The 22,374-nt window shown below is 37.8% G+C and overlaps 1 protein-coding gene across 16 annotated transcripts in view; it reads right to left on the bottom strand.

Moving 5' to 3' along the window:
• The window catches only part of DLC1 (DLC1 Rho GTPase activating protein), a 416,411-nt gene that overhangs the window by 163,918 nt on the left and 230,119 nt on the right, over positions 1–22,374 (bottom strand). Inside the window, exon 6 of one of the 16 annotated variants that reach the window (XM_068532247.1) lies at positions 20,774–20,937. The exons of the other annotated variants lie outside the window; for them this stretch is intronic. Within the exon in view, the coding sequence (XP_068388348.1) occupies positions 20,900–20,937 (38 nt within the window). The 3' untranslated portion in view covers positions 20,774–20,899. Of the gene's footprint in view, positions 1–20,773; positions 20,938–22,374 lie in introns of those variants that run through there. 16 annotated transcript variants of the gene reach the window in all.

The raw sequence follows: 22,374 nt of genomic DNA, 5'->3' as shown, positions 1-22,374 counted from the left end.
ACCCTGCTGCACAAGAGAAAAGGCTTGAGGATTCTATGTCCTGTTAAAAAGACCTCTTGCTTATAGGTGATCAAAGCTTATTATGAACCATCAATATGATGTAAGTGATAAAAAGACAAAGAATAAATATATAGCAATTATAGATTACATTAATACTGTCACTGGCCTAGACTAAGGAAGGAGAGAATCCTACCACATCCTACCTTGCTCAGAGCAGATGGAGAGTATCTTATTCACTACACAGGGCTTCTAGCAAGCTAGGAAGCATCTAGAAGAGACTGTTTAAAGATCCTGAAACCCTTCCCAGTAAGAAAATGTTGACATAATTAAGGAGATATACCCTGGAAATAAGAGGGTATCTTTCTTGTCTTGCTTTCAAATATTTGACGGTTCATCATGTAGAAAAGTGAGCAAACATTTTATGTGATGCTCCAAAGAATGGTCCCGTTATAATTGTCCTGCTAAGGTGTCTGACCAGACAGTAATAGCACAATACTGGGAGTAAGAAGAGTGTCTTGACCCTAAAGGCATACTTCTATTGAGGGTAGGATTTACACAAAGAAAAGGTAAGTTTGATCAAGCGCTGTAAAATAGTTAGCTGGTTGGAAGCAGCAGCAGAGCACAGGGAGATCACCTTGGTGCTTTGTGACGACCTAGAGGGGTGGGATAGGGAGGGTGGGAGGGAGGCTCAAGAGGGAGGGGATATGGGGATATATGTATGCATATGGCTGATCCACTTTGTTGTACAACAGAAACCAACACAGTATTGTGAAGCAATTATACTCCAATAAAGATCTATTAAAAAAAAAAACAAAAACTGAAACCAGAAAGGTAATCTCACCATGGATAGACCACATAGGTTCACTGTTAAACTACCACGTATATCTTAAAGTCCATTATCATGAAGCTATAAAATGTTCACACAAAGTCATCTGAAGGACTGAGGGAAATGGGAAGCTCTCATATGATCCCCTCCTCAAACCTTGCAATAGCAGAGCAGAACTTGGGGTAACTCCCAGAAAACAGTGGGAATAGTTTCAGGTTAAACCAAAGCTGAGCTATTAACACCAGTCTGAAAGTGTTCGGAATGCATATGGAATTCATTAGCATTAGAGGTGAAATCAGTTAAAATTATGAATAGCCATGCAAATATTATAGATAAATTAATGGATACAGAGCTAACATGAGTTTTGAAGGAAGACATTGTTATTGGGGATTTTCTGAACTTCTGGGCATGCATGTCGGAGAGTAACAGTAACAATGCTTTTTCCAAACTGTTCTGGGATGTTCATTGTAACGTGGATCTGCTCCAGTGTGGTTGCTCTTGTGTGAGTTCTCCTCTAGAACAATAAATATTGCGTGCGTGCGTGCGTGTGTGTGTGTTGTGTTTATATACTTACAGATGTACATGTATGTGTATACATACAACTAACATCAGATTAAAAGAAAACAACTACCAAAAATTTCAAATATTTATTATTGATTTTATTCTTTTTCCTGTTTCCTTACTACATGATATTGAACCTAAAAAGACTTAACAAACCACATAACCTGTTTTAACTGAAAATAGCAGCTGACTAGAAATATCCTTATCTGAGCAGGTCCTGGGGCCGGTCTTCCCACTGCACATCCTGTGATGGCCTGAAAGTGTGCTTAAAAAGAGGAGGAATTGTTACTCTGGGCCTCTGCCATATGCTAATTTCATTTCCCCTCTTCTCTAATACCATGATGTACTAAGAAGTTAGAGTCTGAAAAACAACTACAAAAAAAAAAAAAAAAAGAAAAAGACAAAGGCAGCAGATGCTTAGGAGTAACAAAAACATGGCTAAGTTATAACATCTGGACTTCATCACTGCAACCCTGACGTCAGGACACAGCCCGGATGTTAACTATAATAGTAACCATCTAAAGTTTGGGTGAATGTGGTCTTTCCTTTAATTTGCAAAATCCTTTTTGCAAAAATCCTTGAAAACATAACAGCTTAGGGATATAAGTAGTCTACCAAATATTTAGGAGACCAACTTTGGGATCACACAAATATACTGGCTTTCTATGTGCATTCATCTCCTTGGAATGCTGTGGTCACCTACCTGGAATCCCATTCCCCCAACCCGCCAGCCCCCAGGAAAAGAATAATGAAAAAAAAATAAAAAGTACTTGGAAAGAATAGCAAGAAGGGAAATTGTGAATGTAAAAATGAGAAGTGACTAGTCCTGAGCCTTAACAGACATGTGGATATAAGTCAGGACACTCTTCCTACACACTCAAGGGCAGGCTGTCTTTTCCAGTTGTAGCCTGCTGGGATGAGCAGCCAGATTTCTGTGTTTTATGTATAGTCTCCACATTTTCTAGGCAGTTGAAGAACAAGGGAAGACTTATTAGAATGCAGATGGAAAAGAAAACAATAACCTATATCTTAAATTTCTTTCCGCTTTTGATTACTATATTGAATTAATGGGTAATTGACGCCTTATATACTTTTCACAGTTGTATAGTTAATGAAGCTATGCTACATGGGCTTGTCTTTGGGATGATATTGAAATAAAATGGAAGAAAATTTCATTCCCTATCTCCTAACCCACCCACACTCCCAACTGTCAAATATCATTGGAGAAACTGATTAGAAAAAGACCAAACTATGGTTAAATATCTGACTTACTCATAGATGGAAGTTCTCAATATAATACATATACCTTTCTGTGATTTCATATCCTGGGGTTGTGACATGACTAAAAGTCACTTTGCATTTAACAAAATATTTAGAGTTCATTTAACAAATACTTAGAAGGCAGAATAGTGCTGGTTAAGGGCACAGACCCTGGAGACAGATGATCTGGATTCAAATCCTGACTCTCTCACTTACTATACGATCTTAGAAGAGTTACAGCCTGCTGGGAGGAGTTTAGAATATCGCTGAGTGTCGATTTATATATTATAAAATGGGGAAAGTGATACTTAACTTACTGTATTTTTGTGAAAATTAGTGATAAATGTATAAAAAGCCTCCGGTAGTACATGCCATAAAAAAGTTCAATAAATAGCATCATTAATCATATTAAAGGCAGAGATAAGTCCTGTCCATCTTTGTATCCCAATATACAGTGACTTGATAAGTGTTCAGCAAATAGTTTTTGAATACATAAATGAAAGAGGAAAGAGTAAATGAACAGATTCAGGGGTTGAAACCACAGCCTTCCACTGTAGCCAAGTGAGTTTACCCCAGGTTTCCTGAACTAACCAGGCTATTGTTTTCACTGTCTCTGTGCCCTTTGCCGGGGTTCACAATGTTTCCTCCTCTTCCTGCATCTTGCCCACTTTTACCTGAATTTACTAGCCTAGTCCCAACCTGACTGTCTGTCATGATCACTTTCCAGATGACTTCAGGGACGCCTTCCTTGTAATGCCCACAGCACTGGGTATTAATGTCATCCAAAGTCATCTCTGCAGCACATGGCAGAGTGCCTAACCTATAGGAAGTTATTAATATTTGTTAAATAAAATATTGCCTTTTTTGTTGTTTAATGTCTAATGTACCTGTCTTGAGAGTAGGACCTATGCTCTACTTTTCACCACAACACAGCATCACGATGAACAAATACTTAGATACATAGCATATTTGGATTTGAAGGACATTTGGCAATAACGTAATTGAACCCCATCTCTACAGATGAAGAACATGAGGATTATATAGGTTAACGACTTGCTCAAGTCTCACAGAGCTGGTATAGTCCCAGAGTGGGGAATACAAATCAGACCTCTTGACTAATCATGTTTGATTAAACAGATGGAAAAAAAATGTCCTAAAGGAGGTCTGTAGTGATCACATGTATTTATTACTACCTAACTCAAGTTTTCAAAATTCCTGAGAACTCAAACAAGGTCTTACTTAGATTAAGTTATTGCAAGAACAACAGGTTTTTTGGTCACAGATTTCTAAAATAGTTTAACTAGTCAACAGGCAAGGGCAGCCTCCTTGGAGATGGCCATAGGTGACTTGGAATAAAAACCAGTAACATATTGATTAACATGCAGAATGAAGGATACTCTTTAAACACATTTTGCAGGCTCTGACCCTTCTATTATCTGCAGTCTGTGCACTGTCTCGTTTGTATTGGAAGGTATTACCAGGGACCAAGTTCTCCCCTGAACTTCTTTCTGCAGCACTGCAATCAGGATGGTTGTCCATAGTGGTCATGACTTGTGTTGCAAGACCAAGTTCTCTGATGAGAATTTTCTGTCTAATCTTCACAGGCAGTTCCCAAGAATGCAAATGCTTATCTTAAAAAAGAAAAGCCAGAAGTCTGACATGCCCATTGAGCAAGTGAATAGCACTACAGCTATTGGTAGGGATGGATGATTTTGTGTGATAATCTATATGTTTTAGTCATCGTGTGAATGGATGCTCCGGTTAAAATGCAGATTCATGAATAAGAAATTGTTGAATTCAGCATTAAAAGTTTTTTAGGGGGATATCCTGATTATATCAAACATGTTAACTGCATACAGGATATGATGCTGACTTTGTTTATGTCAGCTACAGAAACATTTTTAAAAGAGGAATAGAAGCTGTGGGAAAGCTGTACGCTGAAGGTAGAATGTTCTCCTAATCCTAACCAGCTGTCCTTGTTTGAATGCATGGGAATTTAATAGCAATCTCTCTCTTTCTCTGACTCTTATAATGTGCTTGGTGAGTAGCATGCTCTGTATACATTTTACTATAGCAATGGCAAAGCTGTTTTCTAGCTACCAAAGTGTCTAAGACAATGTAAGAGGGAAATATTGAAAAGTCAACTTGAAACAAAATATATGTAAGTACCAACAACAGACTTCTCTAAGGATGTTAAATGCCAAGGAGCCACAATTAAGTAATTACTGAAACACAGCAAGTTTCAATTCACTTAGACTGCTTTTAGAGTGGTTACTATCTCAACTTGAATCGCCCCAGCAAATCACAAGTGCAAGGGTGATAGAAACACAACATTCCAGTGCCTGAAGATAAATAGTCTAAGTGTCACACTCCAAACTCTTCAGATCTTTCAACTACTACTCCTTCACATTTTTCTTTAGGGACTGACAAATTATAAATCCTTGACTTCACAGAGGAAACTGTAGCTTTACTCTGGATCTCTTGAAGTAACAGGTCAAGAGGATAACCAGAAGTAAGGAAAGAAAGAACATTTTTACTTTTGGTTTACAAAACTATGCTGTGGAAAAAATACGTAAAGAGGAAGTGATTTCGACTTTTGTTAGTTTCTAAAAATGGTTACCCACATATGTCCCCATTTATCTATAATATCTGCTTCCTGAGTTTTGTTTCATTCCTATAAGGTTATAGGAACATCATGGACTTGGGATTCAAGAGAACTGAGCTCACGTCCATATTTAAACTCTTACTAGTTATGTGACTTTTGACAAGTTGCTTAACAGTTTGGGCTTGAGTTTCCTCACTCGTCAATGAGGAAAGGCTATCTGCCCTAAATGGCTGTAGCAGCACTCAGAGAGATGCATGTCCCAAGTAAACTACTGGGCTACAGTAGGTCCTCAATGAAAACTGGTTTCTCTTTCTTCTGATATTTCATTCCTGTGATTTCTCCAATGGGCAGGAGACTGTCTAGAGCTAGCCTTTAGAACACTCAATTTCATTTTGCAACTAGGGAAACAATGACAAAATAAAAAAGATGAAAAATTATAATTACAAAATGCCCACTCAGTCACACCAGTGGTACTTGGCATGAAAATTACGACTATAAAGAAAGATCTTGGCCACCCCAATACTATCCAATACAAGAAATTATGAATGCCAAATGCCCACAGACAATCCAGTGCCGTGAATCATAATGAACTGTAATGATCCGAGTTGAGTGAAGTTAGAAATATCTTAATTTAACAAATTTTACCAAAACATTTAAACACAGTGCTAGGATTCCCTTACGACCTCAGAGGGATATGGGCAAGTGAGGGACTCTGAAGGTCATTAGCCTCATGTAAATCTGCCTCGGACTGTGGGGTGTAGGCAATCAGTGCTTTTTATTATTACTATTATTTTAAAAATAAAGATACTACAATCTTCAAAAATTTTACAACTCTCCAAACCTATCATATTTCCTTTGTTTTTTCCCACCTGCCCTACTTGAATCGGCATGTAAACTTGTTTCTTCTAAGTAAGTGATGGGGATGTTGACTTATTTGAACTGGTGTGTGTGTGTGTGTGTGTGTGTATGCTGCCTGAAAAAAAAGTACTGGTATGCTATGCGGGTGCATACCAGCTCTATATACAAGCACCAGAGATGTTTTTTTCTGTTCAAGTAGATTCCCATCTAGCTGGGTGGAGAAGACTAACATATGAAATAGAAACAAAGAGATGAAATAAATAAAAAGAAGTATATAATTAATTACAGACATTTAAAAATTCTGTGTTACAAGACTGCAAATAAAATGGACATCAGTAAAGGCTGACATTGTTCTAAATATTATAAAAGCAAGAGAATTGAAAGGTGGAGATGACTCGGATTAGGGGATCCTGCTCTGTTTGTTGGAGGAGAAATGAACACAGTGCTTTAGTGGAACATAAGGAGAAAAGGATGACTAAAGAGAGTTTGGCTAGATAACAGAGGACCTTCACAAACGCATAGAGGTGTTTTGGTTATGAGTCTAAAAATTGCACGACACAAGGTTTCTGAGCAAAAACAGTAACAAAGTGAAGATGGCAGTGTCATACAAGATGGATTGAAGTGGTAGATGCTGGAGTCATAGGGACAAGCTTAGAACAATTGTTAGACTTTATCTATGTAAAAACAATGGCAGTCTGTGCCCTCATGGTAGATGTGGAACTAGAAAGGAAGCGGCAGACACTGAGACACACAGAAGGCAGATTTGACAGGATTTGGTCACTGATGTGGCATGAGGGATGAAGGGCGGGGGAGGCAACCTATAGAAGGCTATGAGGTTAACCTTGCAATTGTTGAGTTTAGTCTGATGTTGCAAGACCTCCAACATTTACTGCACATGTCCAGTAGACAGCTGGAGATAAGAGGATTAGAGTTTAAATGTGAGGATAGGACAGATAAAGCTGGCTAGCTAGCTAGCTAGATGTGTAGATTGATAGATAGACAGATGATAGATAGATAGATAGATAGATAGATAGATAGATAGATAGATAAAGGAGAAAGACTCAACTGATGCTGGATGGATACAAGTGTAACTATCATATCATTTATATATATGGTACTTTGAGCTTTAGGAATTATCAACATAGAAGCAAGAATATAATCCGAAAATAATTCACAAAAAAACAATATATGTGATGTACAAGGGGGAGGGTACTGATTCAAATAGCTTCTGAGTGTTTAGTTGATTCAGAAAGAATGTGAGGTAGACGTTTTGCCTCAATTTCCTGATACTTATTTTTTTCTTTTAGTTGGTCCTATACAAAATGTATATTTTGATATACTATATTCATATATGCATTTCTGCATTTGGCAATATGTGTATGTGCATTTGGTTTTGGCTTCAAAGAAGAACGTAGATTCTAGAAGGAGAGAAAGAGAGAAAATAAACACACATACAACATACTGGGATAAATGGATTGCAATTGGTTGATAGGAGAATGCGATTTTAATAGAATGAGCCAGAATGGCCTCTCAGTCGAGGTACCATTTATCAGAGACCTGAATGAAGTGAGGGAGAGAGCCATGTGACTATCTGAAAAAAGAGTTTTTCCAAATGAGGGAACAGCAACTGCCAAGGAAGAGCAGACGTCAGAGTGCATGGAAAGGAGTGAACTGGGCGAAGAATATAAGAAGGTGATGTAGGAGAGGTAGGCAGGCCCCAGGTCAGGTAAAGACTTCTTGGACACAGGATGGATTTTATTCTAAGTGTGAGGGAAAGATACTGGAGGGTTTTGAGCTGAGGAGTCACAAGACATAATTTATATTTAAAAACATCCCTCAGGCTGCCACGTTTGGAATACCTTACTGGAGGGGGGCAGGGGTACAAGTAGGGAGGCCAGTTAAGAGGCGATGGTAAGAATACAGGTTGGAGATGATGGCGGCTTGGCCCAGGGCGGTAGCACTGAGGATGGTGGTAGGATTCCACATGCATTTTGCAGGGAGAGCTGACGTGACTGGCAGATGGAAGGAACTTGAGGTACGAAGGAAGAGAGAAGTTACCGATGAACTGAGATGAAAAGACAAGTTTTATGACAAAGTGAAGAACTTGTCGATTTTGGACATGTTACATGATTTTTGGCAAGTTACTTAACCTCTCTGGACATGTTTCCTCATTTGTAAAACAAGGAAAAAACAGGGCTAATAAATCTACTTCAGAATCTACTTCATCGTCTTATGTAAGTATTAAATAACAATGCAAGAGAAGCTCTGAGCAGAGCCCTGCACTGCATGTCAGGGACCCAGCTAAAATTAAATATCAGGAAGTTGAGGAAAAAACTTCAGTCTTACCTTCTTTCTGAGTTTTAAAAGAAAAGCTTAAAAACCTTAGCTACAATTTCTTCCATGACCCTTCTTTTGGGGTATGGGTGCTACTGTTGTGGGAGAGAGTGTTAGTTCTAAATGTCAAGTATGCCACGTGTGCTAAATATACAATAATTTTGATGGTGACTGTCATCGAATAAGTAAATTTAGTATAAAAATGATGGTTATTAGAGAGATGTTCTAACTGCAATTAGGAGACGTCAAAGAAGAGATGGAGTTTATATTTTGAAGAAAACAACAGAAAGAATTTACAGAATTGCTTGAGGGGAACATATTCCATGAGAAATGATAAAAGTCATTAAAATAAGGGGGAACATCGATAATCATGTGATTATGAAGAAAATCAACACATGTTTTACAAAGCATGGCTTGTTTCCGTCTGCATTTCACGTTCTCAAAGAAATGACTTGTGGTCAACTTAGTAACGTGAAAAGAGATCATTTAACTAAGAAAGCTGTGAATTCACCAATACTGTCAGGCAACTTTGAAGAGCCTATTTTCACAATGACATTTGAGATCTTCACAGCACCATGCAGTGCACTGCTCCCAACTTGTCGATACGATAAGAAGAAAGATTGCTAGGTGGATGGATAAATGCATGCACAGAGGTCACCATGCCCTTACTCAGCAGTCTCAACTTTAAAAGTGAATAACCCTCTTTAGTTATGTATCTCTGAGAAAATGGCATTCTAAAGCATGATGCTTTGCCTACAAAAGACATCTTAGAAATAAAGTATTGCTACTTTACTCGTTTAATAGAGAAGAATGAAAAAATAAAATCAAAACCTAGTTTTTGCAAATTAATGCTTCCTCCACTTGAGGATAATGATCCACTGTTTGAGGAAAGACTTGCTTTTCAGTGACATTTAAATAGTTGGTCCCCTATGCCAGGTTTTCCCACTTAATTCCACAGAACCCTTGGTCTTCATGAAAGCCTTCAAGGGATTCTTTTTTTTTTTTTTGGTGAAGAGGAGGTATTCCGTTGGGTGTTCTTATAAGCATTTCTTAATATAGGTTATTGTGAGAATATTATTTCTGAATCACATTTTTGTTTTTGCTTCCTCTAATTCTGACAGACTCTCCTTCTATTTTTTATCCTCATCACCTACCTAAGCTGCATCTGTACCCAAATATAGGTCCAGAACAGGCATTAAATGAACTTGACATTTATTGTCACCTTTAAACAGATACTTAATTACATTTAGCTCAAAAAACAACGCTAAAATGAAATATTATTTATTATTTACAAGCTTCATTCCAACGCTTACTTATCTAGTCTTTGCTTAATTCTATTAATAATTTTAAAACTCTTCATGATGTACTTATATATGAGATATACAAATTTATATATGTACATGACCATGTATATATATATGGACACATATATTTATATGTATCTATATATGCATATATATATATATATATATATATATATATAAATTTGACTTTGTTTATATCTATACTATTTACATTTGTGTTTTTTTAAAGTAAATATTCTATGACTTTTATAGTACTTGAAAAATTCTCTTCTACATTGGGTATTCTTATATACTATTGGTGGGTATGTAATACATGTTGAACAGTTTGGCCACATAAGATGTGCATATCTTACTATGAAATTCCATCCTTAGATGAATTACTCTGTCATAGAGAAACTTCTATACATATGTACACAGAGGTATAAACAATAGTATTCATTCCTAATAGCAAGTGCTTGTAATAGTGCATAACTGGAAGCAACCTAAATGCCTTCCAACAGGAGGATGAATAAGTAAATTACGGCACATTCATATAATAGTAGTAAGAATAAATGATCTTTATGTTTCAACATGAATAATGTAATTCAGAGGAAAACATAGGGAGAACACTCTTTGCCATAAATCTTGGCAATATTTTATTTTGATCTGTCTCCAAAAGCAAAGGAAATAAAAGCAAAAATAAACAAATGGGACCTAATTAAACTTAAAACCTTTGCATAGCAAACGAAACCATCAACAAAACAAAAAGACAACATGATGAAAGGGAGAAAATATTTGCAAATGATATGACTGATAAGGGGTTAACACTTAACATATGTAAACAACTCATACAACTCAACATCAAAACAAAAACAAAACCAAGCAACCTGATTAAAAAATGGGTAGAAGACCTGAATAGACATTTTGCCAAAGAGGAAATGTAGATGGCCAATAGGCACATGAAAAGATGTTCAACATTGCTAATCATCAGGGAAATGCAAATCAAAACCACAAGATATCGCCTTACACCTTTGGAATGGTTATCATCAAAAAGAACATAAAAAACAAATGTTGGCAATGATGTGGAGAAAAGGAAACCCCTACATACAGTGTTGGTGGGAATGTAAATTGATGCAGCCACTGTGGAAAACAGCAAGGAGAATTCTCAAAAAACTGAAAATGGGGGACTTCCCTGGTGGCACAGTGGTTAAGAATCCACCTGCCAATGCAGGTTCAAGCCCTGATCCAGGAAGATCCCACATGCCGTGGAGCAACTAAACCCACGCGCCACAACTACTGAGCCTGCGCTCTAGAGCCCGTGAGCCACAACTACTGAGCTCACGTGCCACAACTACTGAAGCCCGTGCGCCTAGAGCCCATGTTCCGCAACAAGAGAAGCCACCGCAATAAGAAGCCTGAGCACCGCAACAAAGAGTAGGCCCCACTCGCCACAACTAGAGAAAGCCTGCGCACAGCAACGAAGACCCAACGCAGCCAAAAATTAAAAAAAAAAACAAAAAACTGAAAATGGAAATAACACATGACCCAACAATTCCACTCCTGAGTATATAACCAGAAAAAACAAAAACAGTAATTCAAAAAGATATATGCACCCCAGTGTTCACAGCAGCATTACTTACAATTGTCAAGATGTGGAAGCAACCTAAGTGTCCATCAACAAATGAACAGATAAAGAAGCTGTGGTATATATATACAGTAGAATGCTACTCAGCCATAAGAAAGAATAAAATTTTGCCATTTGTAACAACATGGATGGACTTGGAGGGTATTAATGTTAAGTGAAATAAGTCAGACAGAGAATGACAAATACTGTATGATATCACTTATATGTGGAATCAAAAAAAAAAACACAACAAACTAGTGAATACAACAAAAAAGAAACAGACTCACAGATATAGAGAACAAACTAGTGGTTACCAGGGGGGAGTGAATGGGGGGAGAGGCAATACAGAGGCAGGGGATCAAGACATACAAACTATTAAGTATAAAATAAGCTACAAGGATGTATTGTACAACATAGGGAATATAGACACCATTTTATAATAACTATAAATGAAGTATAACCTTTAAAAATTGTGAATCACTACATTGCACACCTGTATATAATATTGTACATCAACTATATTTCAATAAAAATTTAATTGATAAAAAATATATTCAAAAATATAATTCTGAGCAAAATGCGTTGCAGAAGGATATATGCAGTATGGTCCCACTTAAAACTTCTAGATGTGCAAAACAATAATTACTATTGTTTTGGGTTACTTACATACGTAATAAGAGTACAAAACCAGCATGGGAATGATTAAATCCTAAATTCACGACTGGAATTTCAGGGGGAGTTGGGAAGGAAGTGGAGGGAGGGAATGGGATCCAGGAGGGGCATGCAGTAATTTTAAATTAAAAATGTTAAAACAGTAGCTTTAATGTTTTATTACTTAAGTTAGTGGTTGATACATGGGTTTCTTGTATGTCTAAAATATTTAATAATGCTAATCTTGCTATTAGTTAATTGATAACATATCTAAAGATGTTTTTGGACAAAAGATTTTTGGAAAGCAAAGGTACTGATTTCAAATGTTACCTGAACTCTATCTAATCAAAAAAACGAGTATGTTATGAAAAGAGCAACTTAAAGCCACATGAGACACTGTGATCAAATGTCCCAGGGTAGGACTGCATGGCCCATTAGCTAAAGCAACCTCACCTTCATTTTACAAAAGCAATTAGTACATGCTTCAGTCTTCAAAGTGAGCAAGGATTACCTACTCTCAAAAAGTTAATAAAAGCACTTGGCTTTTGACCCTTTGAGCTCAGCTGGTCCAAGATTTGGGTCAGCTTTTTTCCACTGTAATAAAAGTTGCAAAATGTCATTTTCCTAGACTCCTTTTAAAAGCAGAGACGTTACATAAGTTATTGTGATTCAAAAGCATGCACTTTTATGTAGAGACAAGTGGATAGCTCACGTCATGGTGTTTTATTAATCAGTTAAAATACTTTTAAGTCTGAGTAGGGAGAAGAATATGGAACAAGGACAGGAAAGCAGGCACACACAGGACAGATTATGCATTCTGAGCTGATTCAACTCAGTAGCTCACTTTCAGTGCAAATTGGGTAAAGAAAAAGAGCAGACAGTCACAAAATCAGCTGGAGTCGGGGTCTGTGTGGGTCGGTGGTGGGATTAATGAGCACGGAAGGCCACGAAGGTTCACTCCGGGAATACTTCATGGGCAAAGTGGGAGTCATGCTCAGGGTCACAGAAATAAAAACATTTTCTGCAAACTGGCCTCACAAGAATGGGAACTCGGAATGTGTGTGGCGGTGGCTGAGAAGGTGGGTGCGCTGTTTTGACCCATCCATCCTGGTGGCATCAGCGGGTGGGGGTTTACCCTCACCTCCCCGTTAAGGCCCTTCCCAGACTCCATCTTCTTATTTTCCTTTCTTTCTTTTTTTTTTTAAATTAAATGTTTATTTTTCCCCCTTTCCCAGCTTATTAACACTTGGCTCTGATGTGCCAACTAATCCTTGGGGTACGAGCAGAGTGGCCAGTCACAGACTGTTGTTATTGTCTTAAATGGGGCAAAAGGGCATTTACAATAGATTTTCAGGTTCCGCTTTGAAATCATTTTTCTGAGGTTTACCTTCCATGTTTACCTTCAGTTGTGCAATGATTATCCTGTGCCAAAGAGCTTTGGCTGGAAACACAGCCTGGGTTTTAAGTCATCAATTTATATGTATCACTGAAAGAAACCTTTCTCTGTTCTTACCCTAGCCAAAAGAGAAGAAGAAAGAATCAATATTATGCACAAGATGTTGTACATAAGTTGGAATTCATTACTGAATGTACATTTTATAAATTTACAATATCCTATGTGTAACATTTCCAGTGTTGTTCTCATAGTATTGCTATCAGTGCCATCTGCATACAAAGGACACAAGGCAAACACTTTGGGTTGTCTTGTCACCCCTCTACATTTTCCACCCTGGTGCTCCTGGCTGTAGGCAAGTTTTGTTGGTGTTTGGTTGCATGTGGTCTATAGCCCCAGCATAAAAGAAAGGGCTTCAGTCTTTCCCTATAAGTCAGTGGCACAGTATTCTACTCTGTTGGGTTCTGGCTCTTAAATAAGCCCTCTGCATAGTTCCAATAAATCAATAACTCTTCGAATACGAAAATCTACCCACATAAAATAAGACTTGAGAAGGCCTGGTATCATACTCATCCCCACATTGCTCTGGGTTTGGTCCCATCACTCCCTTCTCACCCCCATTGGCCTGTCATCTCATTTGTCCACCCAGGAGCTACACATGAGTCAACATGCGCGTGCTAATTTCATTTGGCTGGAATTCACTAAATGAAATTCTAGCTTCTTGTAATAGCACAAAGGAAAGATGTTTCTATTGCAGTCTGAAAGTTACATGCTCTAACTTGTTTCCATCAGTGAAAAATTATAGTCCAAAGTCTGCCTTATCTGAGTTGAAAAGCAGTACATTTGATGGCATCCTTTTCAACCTGAGATGGGGTTTGTTTTCAAAAGTTTTACTTTAAATATAGCATATTGTAAAGGTATATTAGGAATGTCCTTACTCATCTGGTTTAGTTCTCTTTTTTTTTGCCAGATGTTTATGTTGGTGAGAAACCAATAACACTGTCTAGACCTCTAGGATATAGTAATCAAGCACGAATGGAAAACATTCAGAGGTCACACTTCAATCTGGACCTACAACATCCTGCTATTCAAAACCAGATTAGAGATGATGGCTCATGATAAACGGAACCACACTGAATGCTGAGTCAGTGATTTGAGAGTTGTCTGCAAAAAACTAAATATGTCACAAAAAATCTGAAAGATAAAACAAAGTCTAGACATCATTAAACGAGCTGAACCCCTGCCCCTACTCCAAGTTGTCAACAACCAGATGCTACATTGTAACTTTTACATCAGCATCCTGTAAATCAGGAATCCTTAATCCTTTATGAAGAGAGGTTCCCTGAAGTCATGGCTTCCTGAGGGGGTGTGTGTATGTGTGTGTGTGTGTGTGTGTGTATGTGTGTGTGCACAATTGCCTAGATGTGTTCATACTAATAATAAATTCTCTAAAGAGACAGAGAGGGAAGAGAGAGAAAAGTGATTTGTGGTGTTAGGATGTTCAGAGATCACCAAGCGAGATTTTCAGCAAGCAATAATATGCCATTGTTTTTTTTGCTATGTCCTGGTGATTTCCATTGTCTAGAAGTCGTTAATTTGTTTTTTATTAATAGTGTTTCAGTTCTTGACTGAAATAGTTTACTGATTGGAGATTCCTGCAGGAGAGGATCAAAACTGACACCCCTCTGTCAGGATACTGAGTTCAACCTGAAGATATTTTTACTGTCAAATAATGAGGAGACTGGGTCAGTATCTCAGCAAGTCATAAAAATGGCCTTCTGCACTCTCCATTTCCTGGCTGCCACTCTCAAGCTCTTATTGAACTTTCGACCTGGAACACATCTGTGTTATACTGAATGCAAGATGTGGGTCAATAACTGTCTCAAAAAAAGGCAAACCTTACTGCTTCCCAGCCTATACTGGAGTAAAATCATGGTGGAGTACTTTATGCTTTTATTTTTATTCACTGGAGGAAGCAACCAGGTGAAATCAGTCCAGTTACTAGCGTGAGAATTTTTTCAAATGTTGAGAAACATCCAAATAACCTACCTGGCTGAACATACCAACGCTAATGAGAAAAAAATTTCAATATGTAATCCCTGTATTTACCACCCTCCTGGCGTACACACACACACCCTACTACTGTCACATCCTCATAGTGACACAGAGGCTCTTTTCTGCAATGATTCAAATGTTTTCATTTCCACGTGCAATAATGAGAAAGTGATAATTATGACTTGAAAAGTTAGTTATGTCAAGGAAATTTTCACTTATAAATAATGTTCATTGGGATACAAATGAGCATGACTACCAAAGTACAGAAAAACCAGTAATGATGAAATAGTGTGGATATCCTTTGTTATAATGAACTTGGGTCAGCAGTCAGTTCCTGCTGAAGACAGGAGAGGGGGAGGGGGAGGAGGGAGGTAGGGAGGGAGAAAGGTAAAGAGGGAGGGAGGGAAGAAAAAAGGAGGGAAGGAAGGAGGGGAGACAGACACCGATTGGCTCAGCAAGTACCTTAGGGTATCTGTCACACCATGCCTTAGAGGCTAGTTTTCTCTGTAGGTTACTTTTTTCCTGCCAAATAGACTCTAGACTACTGAAGTTCAGAGACAGTTTTTAATTTATCTCTGTCTTCTCTACCACATAGCATTATACTCAGTGCACAATCAATATTAGCTAATTTGTAGTTAGTACAAGGTTATGTCCATCCAATATAAAAACCCTCTGTTACTCTTTGCTTCAGTGGATGCTGTCTGCCTTCTTGATTGTACAGTGTCTGAGCCACGTCTCACGTTTTCTCTGTTTCTAAGGACCCTTATTTGAAAATGAAATGTTCAACCTTAAAAACTTTCCTGCTTTCTTTCATCCTTTGGCCTCTCTACCTGGGAACAGTAAGATGCCACAATTAACTAGATTCTTTGGAATATATTAGTGAAGTCACTTCTAAGAAAAACAAGGCCATGATACATGAACATATTGTCAGTATTCAAAACATGCTTTAATTAAAATGTGGAAGCTGATAAAAGAAGTACTAATACAAATTCATATCTTCTTTGGTGATTTTCTCATTGATTTAATTAACCTTTGCATTCAGTAGATAACTGATTTTCAAACTACTGAAAGCAATCTAGAATGTCACTGATCTGAAATGAACTAGAATATTTTGAGATCATTTTATATATATGAAAATATAGAATTGCTTCACTATGATTGAATACTTAATCTTCAAATTCTATTATCTCAAGTATTTCTCTGCTCAGAGTGTGACAGAACCTTGGTGACTGGTAAACATTTAAGAATATAATAATTATGCCATAGTTTTAAAATATGGCATAATGGTGTAATAATTATGTCATAGTTTTTTAATAACTCATCTATCATTATTTTTCTTTTTTAAAAAAAAATCCAAAATAGGAATATCTCTCAAAGTTATTATCGGCAGAAAAGATGTCCTTACTTCCAGATTGGTTCCATAAGAAATTCTGTGAAATAACAAAAGACTTAGGACAATCTATTTCAGGTCTATAGCCCATGTATATTGAGATCTGAGACCAATCTTGCCAATAAACGAAACTATTTAAAGCGCAATCTCCAACTTTAGTTCATTCCGATTTCTGAATCAGTCAAAAGCACCCTGTTTTAGATAGTAACCTATTTTAAACTTTAGTATGCTTCAGCTCTGTAAAAAGGTCAGTATCTCATCTTAAAAAAATGATTAAAGATATGACCTCATAGCACTTTGGAAGTAACAAGTTTTTGTCCCATAAAGAGAATGGCCAGTTCATTAGGAAAGATGCACTAATTTGTCTGACCCTTCTTTGCAGAGAGGGTCTCCCTGGCTCCACGGGGGCACCCACCGAGGGTTTGATTTATTGATTTATGTTTACAGGTTACTCTGCTCATGAGAGGAGCTGGGCCCACAGGGATGTGCGGAGCAGTTTAAACGTGTTTCTCAACCTTTATGCTCCTGTCCCATCCCTCCCACCCACCCACGATTCCTCTATCTTCAGCATTTTGTAAGATGCAGTTTGCACTATGAAAACAATAAATCAGTTGTGTATATTTTTAAAAGCTACAAGTGCTCTTTCCATCACTGCCCCTTCCAAGTGTGTCTTTTCTCATCCCCCGCTGAGAGTCACTGGTTTAAAGATCAAATCAGTGATGAGCTTCAGAATCCCCTCAGTGTCCAAGAGACACTATATAGTTCTTCCTTAATAACATGGGGTTCACATTGCCCAAGCTGGGCCCCTCTTAAATTCAAAGGTAGAATTCAGATGTCATCTTCCTGGCTGGCAGTTAAGGACTGTGTCTGTCTTGTTTGTCCTTTGGTGCCTAGCACAGTGTTTCGCGTACAATAGGTTCTCAATAAATATTTGTGAGATTAATTAATAATTATGGGCCGATTTGGATGTTACTGAGTTTTGTCCGTGGACATCCACTAATGGATTTTTAAGGCATTGTCAAAAAATACCTTAGCTTAAATGGGGATAAAAATAGTAGTCTATACCTCTCAGGATTATTTTGAAGATTAAATGGGAAAATGCCTTTAGAGCTCTCAGCACAGATTCTGGCACTTAAAAGGCAATCAAATGACAACTTAATTATTGTTATGATATTATTTGTCATAAAGAATGCATCCAATGATAATAACCACCTACGGCTGGGTGCCACGTTTAGTTCATATTACAAAAAAAATTTAGTTTGTATTAGCTGCTTAGTCTTCGGCTGTGCCTGAGAAAAGCAACAGTAGCACTATAGTTGTGAGTTTGATTATTAAAGGGATGTGTAACTTTGGTTTTCTTCCATGGTTAGGTCTTCATCAATAATTCCAACCAAATGCTTCAAAAATATCAGTGGTTGTTCACAAGCAATGTGGGAAGAGCACAGAAGGATCAATGCAAACCCATCATCATCACAAATAAGCGGCTCCTACACATGCCTTCCGGACAGCACATCCTCTTTCTTCAAGAATGGCAGATTATTATTAAGTGACGGGAACCAGAAATTGAAAAACACATACAATGGCAAGCTTAACTTCAATCTACTCCTTAATCATTTCTCTGGAATAGAGACCTTCCAGTGGAATGTTCTTTTTAATCCAGTTTTGGCTTCATGATATAGCTTCTGATGCTTAGGCAGACCTGTGACTAATATACCTCTTCTATTAAGCCTTTGACTTTAGACACATTTGTGTAATTACAATGACCTTTGGCAAACTATGCAGACTGTTCCTACATACTATTTTAAATGAAGAAAGTGACAGAAGTTTTGCTCCAGAAACAGAGGCATGCGAAATATCCCTTCAAGTGGCAGCCTTGATGTTGAACATACTTTTTCCCATCCCGGAGCTGGGCCACGTGCTTGAAATCTCACCTGCTGGTACTGCTGCTCTTTCCCATGTTTGCCTCCATCTACATAGCAATTTTCAAAGCAGGTTCCAACTCGCTTGGGAAGACTCTCAGATATTGTATACCTAGCCTGACAAAGTCATATGCAAGGACTGATTCCCTCATCCATGTGCGAAAACAGTTATTCTCTAGTCACTTCATTTTGGATTTCAACACGGTCTGCACAAAAGTCACCTTCATTAGATTCTTCTTCGTTTTGCTCTGCAGGTACAGAAGTAAATCCCATTTCCATTGAAATGTTACCTTTTCTTTTCATTTATTTGGACTTGTTGAACTACTTTTGCCCAAAAGGCTTAGGCAAATTATAGGAGTGTCACACTATAGTGGTGAAGCTTCCTTTCAAGCAGGGCATAAGGAAAAGAGAAGTTATACCAACCAAAACTGATGGAGGGTTTACTTACGCCAATGACTTTTCTGAGTACTTTGCATAGTAGCTCATATGATCCTTAAAATAATTTCATGACACAGGTACTATTTTCATCCTTTTTATATTGGTGAGGAACAGACTTGCCCCAAGTTACCCAGTTCAAGAACCAGGATTCAAACCCAGGCAGTCTGATGTCACAGCCAGCTCTCTCAGCCACTATAGTATATTTCCTCTCATCAAAGCTGGCCTCAACATCAACATGCTTCTCTTTTTATTGAAACAGTCACATCTAATTTAATACATGCTCATATCCACCCTCCAGAAACGTGACCGTGTCTCATGAAGCATCATTAATGGTTGTCTCTCAGGCCCTTCGAAATGTTCTATCGTGTTGCATTCTTCTAGAGAAGTCTTTGTTTACTGGAGGAGCCTGCATATTTTGAGGCATACATCACTCTTGGTTAAAAGGCATTCTATTTGCCCTTACTTGCTTTTCATGGTGAACCAATGAGCAGAAAACAGTTCACAGGAGTCAGTGTTTGTGGTTGCCTGTCATGGGAAATGGGCCAGAATTCTTGATGCCCTACTGAATTTGGAGCCAATATACTGCACAGTATGTTAAGCATTCTTTTTGCTGGTGAATTGGAGAGGTCAGCTGAAATGTAAAAATCTATTTCACAAAAGACAGAAGATGCTGAACATCCAACAAAATACCCCCGGGAGCAGGGGTGGGAGGAGGGTCCAATCTAACGTATATACTTGAAGCATTTATTTTATGTCCATTGAATCTCATCTGGATTGAGACTGGTCTAAATTTTCCTAACTTCTTCATAGGCAATTCAGTTTCTCTTCCTTCTCTTCAATGTTTAGCAATGGAACTAGTGACATGTGTTCATAACATGTTGAGGTGTTTAGATTTTTTTCTCCTTATGTTTCCCTAATAGAGAGAATAGATTGAATACTTTTTAAAAAATCAGTGTTTTATAAAACAACACTATAGAAGTTGTTCTTACCTTATTAGATGTTTTTAAATAAGAACTAATATTTAATTTCTGTTTTGGTTTATTTATTCATTCCACTTTCCAAATTGATGAAAGCTACATGTGTCTTCTGGCTTTTGCCTTACTTTCAGTCTCTGTCTTTCTCATCTGAATTTTAGTTTCTTTTCTTCTTCCTTAGAGGCAGTCCTATTGGTGCATCAGTCCAAACCTGTTTGTGGAGCTTTGTCAAATATACATCAAAAAATTCCAGCCATCTCATGTATGACAGCCCAGCATCTCAGGCTATAAGAATTTTTGACTATAAGTATTTGAAAGCCACAGTAAGTATTAAGCAGGGATTTTTAATTTAGGGTCTATGGATAGATTTCAAGCTGTCCATGAACTTGGAGGAGGAAAAATTACATTTTTATTGTCACTAAACTTTAATTGAAAGGTAGCATTTCTTCCAATTATGAATGTTGACAAACTGCCATCCCTGCACACACAATGGTACTAGCTGTCCTGTGACTTTGTCACCAATAGAAATTCGACTTTTCCAAATCACATTACAGTTGTTGCAGATATCACAAAATCTCATTTACATTCATCTCTCCTCCACAGTTATGGTAGTTGTCAAACCCATTCCAGGACATACATGATTGCAGTTTTTCTCTCCACAGATGTTCATGAGATGCTGCCGGCCCCATTCAGCCGCTAAACAGGAAAGCTGAAGATTTGCACGTTGGTCACCTAGATATGGATGTTGTTCCCGAGGATTTCCTCTCTATAATGGTTGGTGACAAGGAGACGAATCAAAGATGACTGTTCAGTTTAATGCTATTAATTATAGCTGCAGTAACAATCTGCACGCTGGTATCTTTAAAAAACATCAAATTTACATTTACTTCCCTATATTTTGAACACATTATCCTGTTACAGAATTCATTCATCTTATATTGCCATATCAGAAAATTTTGGTTTGAACACCTTGATCACTATATTTCGTTCTAATTGGTTTCTGCTATAATTCTATATATTTTATTTATATATTAAAAATACTTTTCTGAGAAGTGGTTTATATGCTTCACCAGAATGCTAAAGAGATCCATTGGCACACAAAAGGTGAAGAAGTCCTATATGAAAGGATTAAGGGGCGACAGGTTTTCAGGAATAAAATGCTCCCTGGAGCCAAGATGTCCTTGTGCCCAAGGGAAGGAGTGGCAAGGACACAGCAGACATGTAAGAAAGACGCACAGTTTGCCCAGAGGATGGCTGTCGGCCCCATCTGTCAAACACTGTTAACCTCAAAGTTCTTATTCCCTGAAAACACAGTGCCATCCTATGCTTTTAGGAATAATGGTTGTAGAGGTAACAGGAGTAAGAGAACCCCTGTGGGCTGTGGGTAGGCAGAACATAACAATTACATATAAAGGAAGATGCAATTAAGACAGTCTGTTCCATCACTCCTCATGACTAGAAGGCCTTTCCCTAGCAGTAATTCTGTATTTTGTTTATATAAGGCTGTGGATCCTTAAAAATAACAGACGGAATCCTTGTTTTATACATAAGGAAGTTTAAGACAAGCAGAGGTAAATGATGGTTTGCGTACATAACACCATTTGGGGTAGATGAACTGGGAACTTCTAAGTTATGTAGGGGGTGTGTGTGTGTGTGTGTGTGTGTGTGTGTGTATGTGTGTGTGTGAAAGAGAGAGAGACAGAGAAAAATAGAGAGCTAAATTGATTGAGAGAGAAAATACCTAACAAGGAAACAAAACTTTGTCCCACGGCCAAACAGTCCGGTCAGGTAAAACCTCTGAAAGAAACTGAAATCTCAGATTAGTTTTTGAGAAACTTGGTGAAAGTCATCAAGGTAACAATCATCATGGAAATAACATTCCAGGTACTATTAACAGAAGTATTTCCCTCCAGAGCCTTCCAAACATGTTTTACCTGTCATCTCATTAATTTCACAACATAAGAGCAGCAGGAGGTTTGGACTTTCTACTGCTCTCCATTCTGCAAGAGAGGGCAAAGTGGTGTGATGTAAAATAAAGATTGGATCTGATGTTTAGAGAAATGGCTTTTTGTGGATAATTAACAGCTAATACTTAGCCTTTGGCCAGTGAGAGGGTGGGGTGCAGAGGAGAAGTTTGAGGGAAAGGATAGAAGTAAGTGGTCTTGAGGTCTGGATGTGCACCAGATGGGTCTCCACTTGATTG

Source organism: Eschrichtius robustus, chromosome 21, assembly GCF_028021215.1.
Source record: "Eschrichtius robustus isolate mEscRob2 chromosome 21, mEscRob2.pri, whole genome shotgun sequence".
NCBI classification, from domain to species: domain Eukaryota; kingdom Metazoa; phylum Chordata; class Mammalia; order Artiodactyla; family Eschrichtiidae; genus Eschrichtius; species Eschrichtius robustus.
The sequence above is the reverse complement of the archived record's forward strand: the minus strand, read 5'-3'. Positions and strand labels throughout refer to the sequence as shown.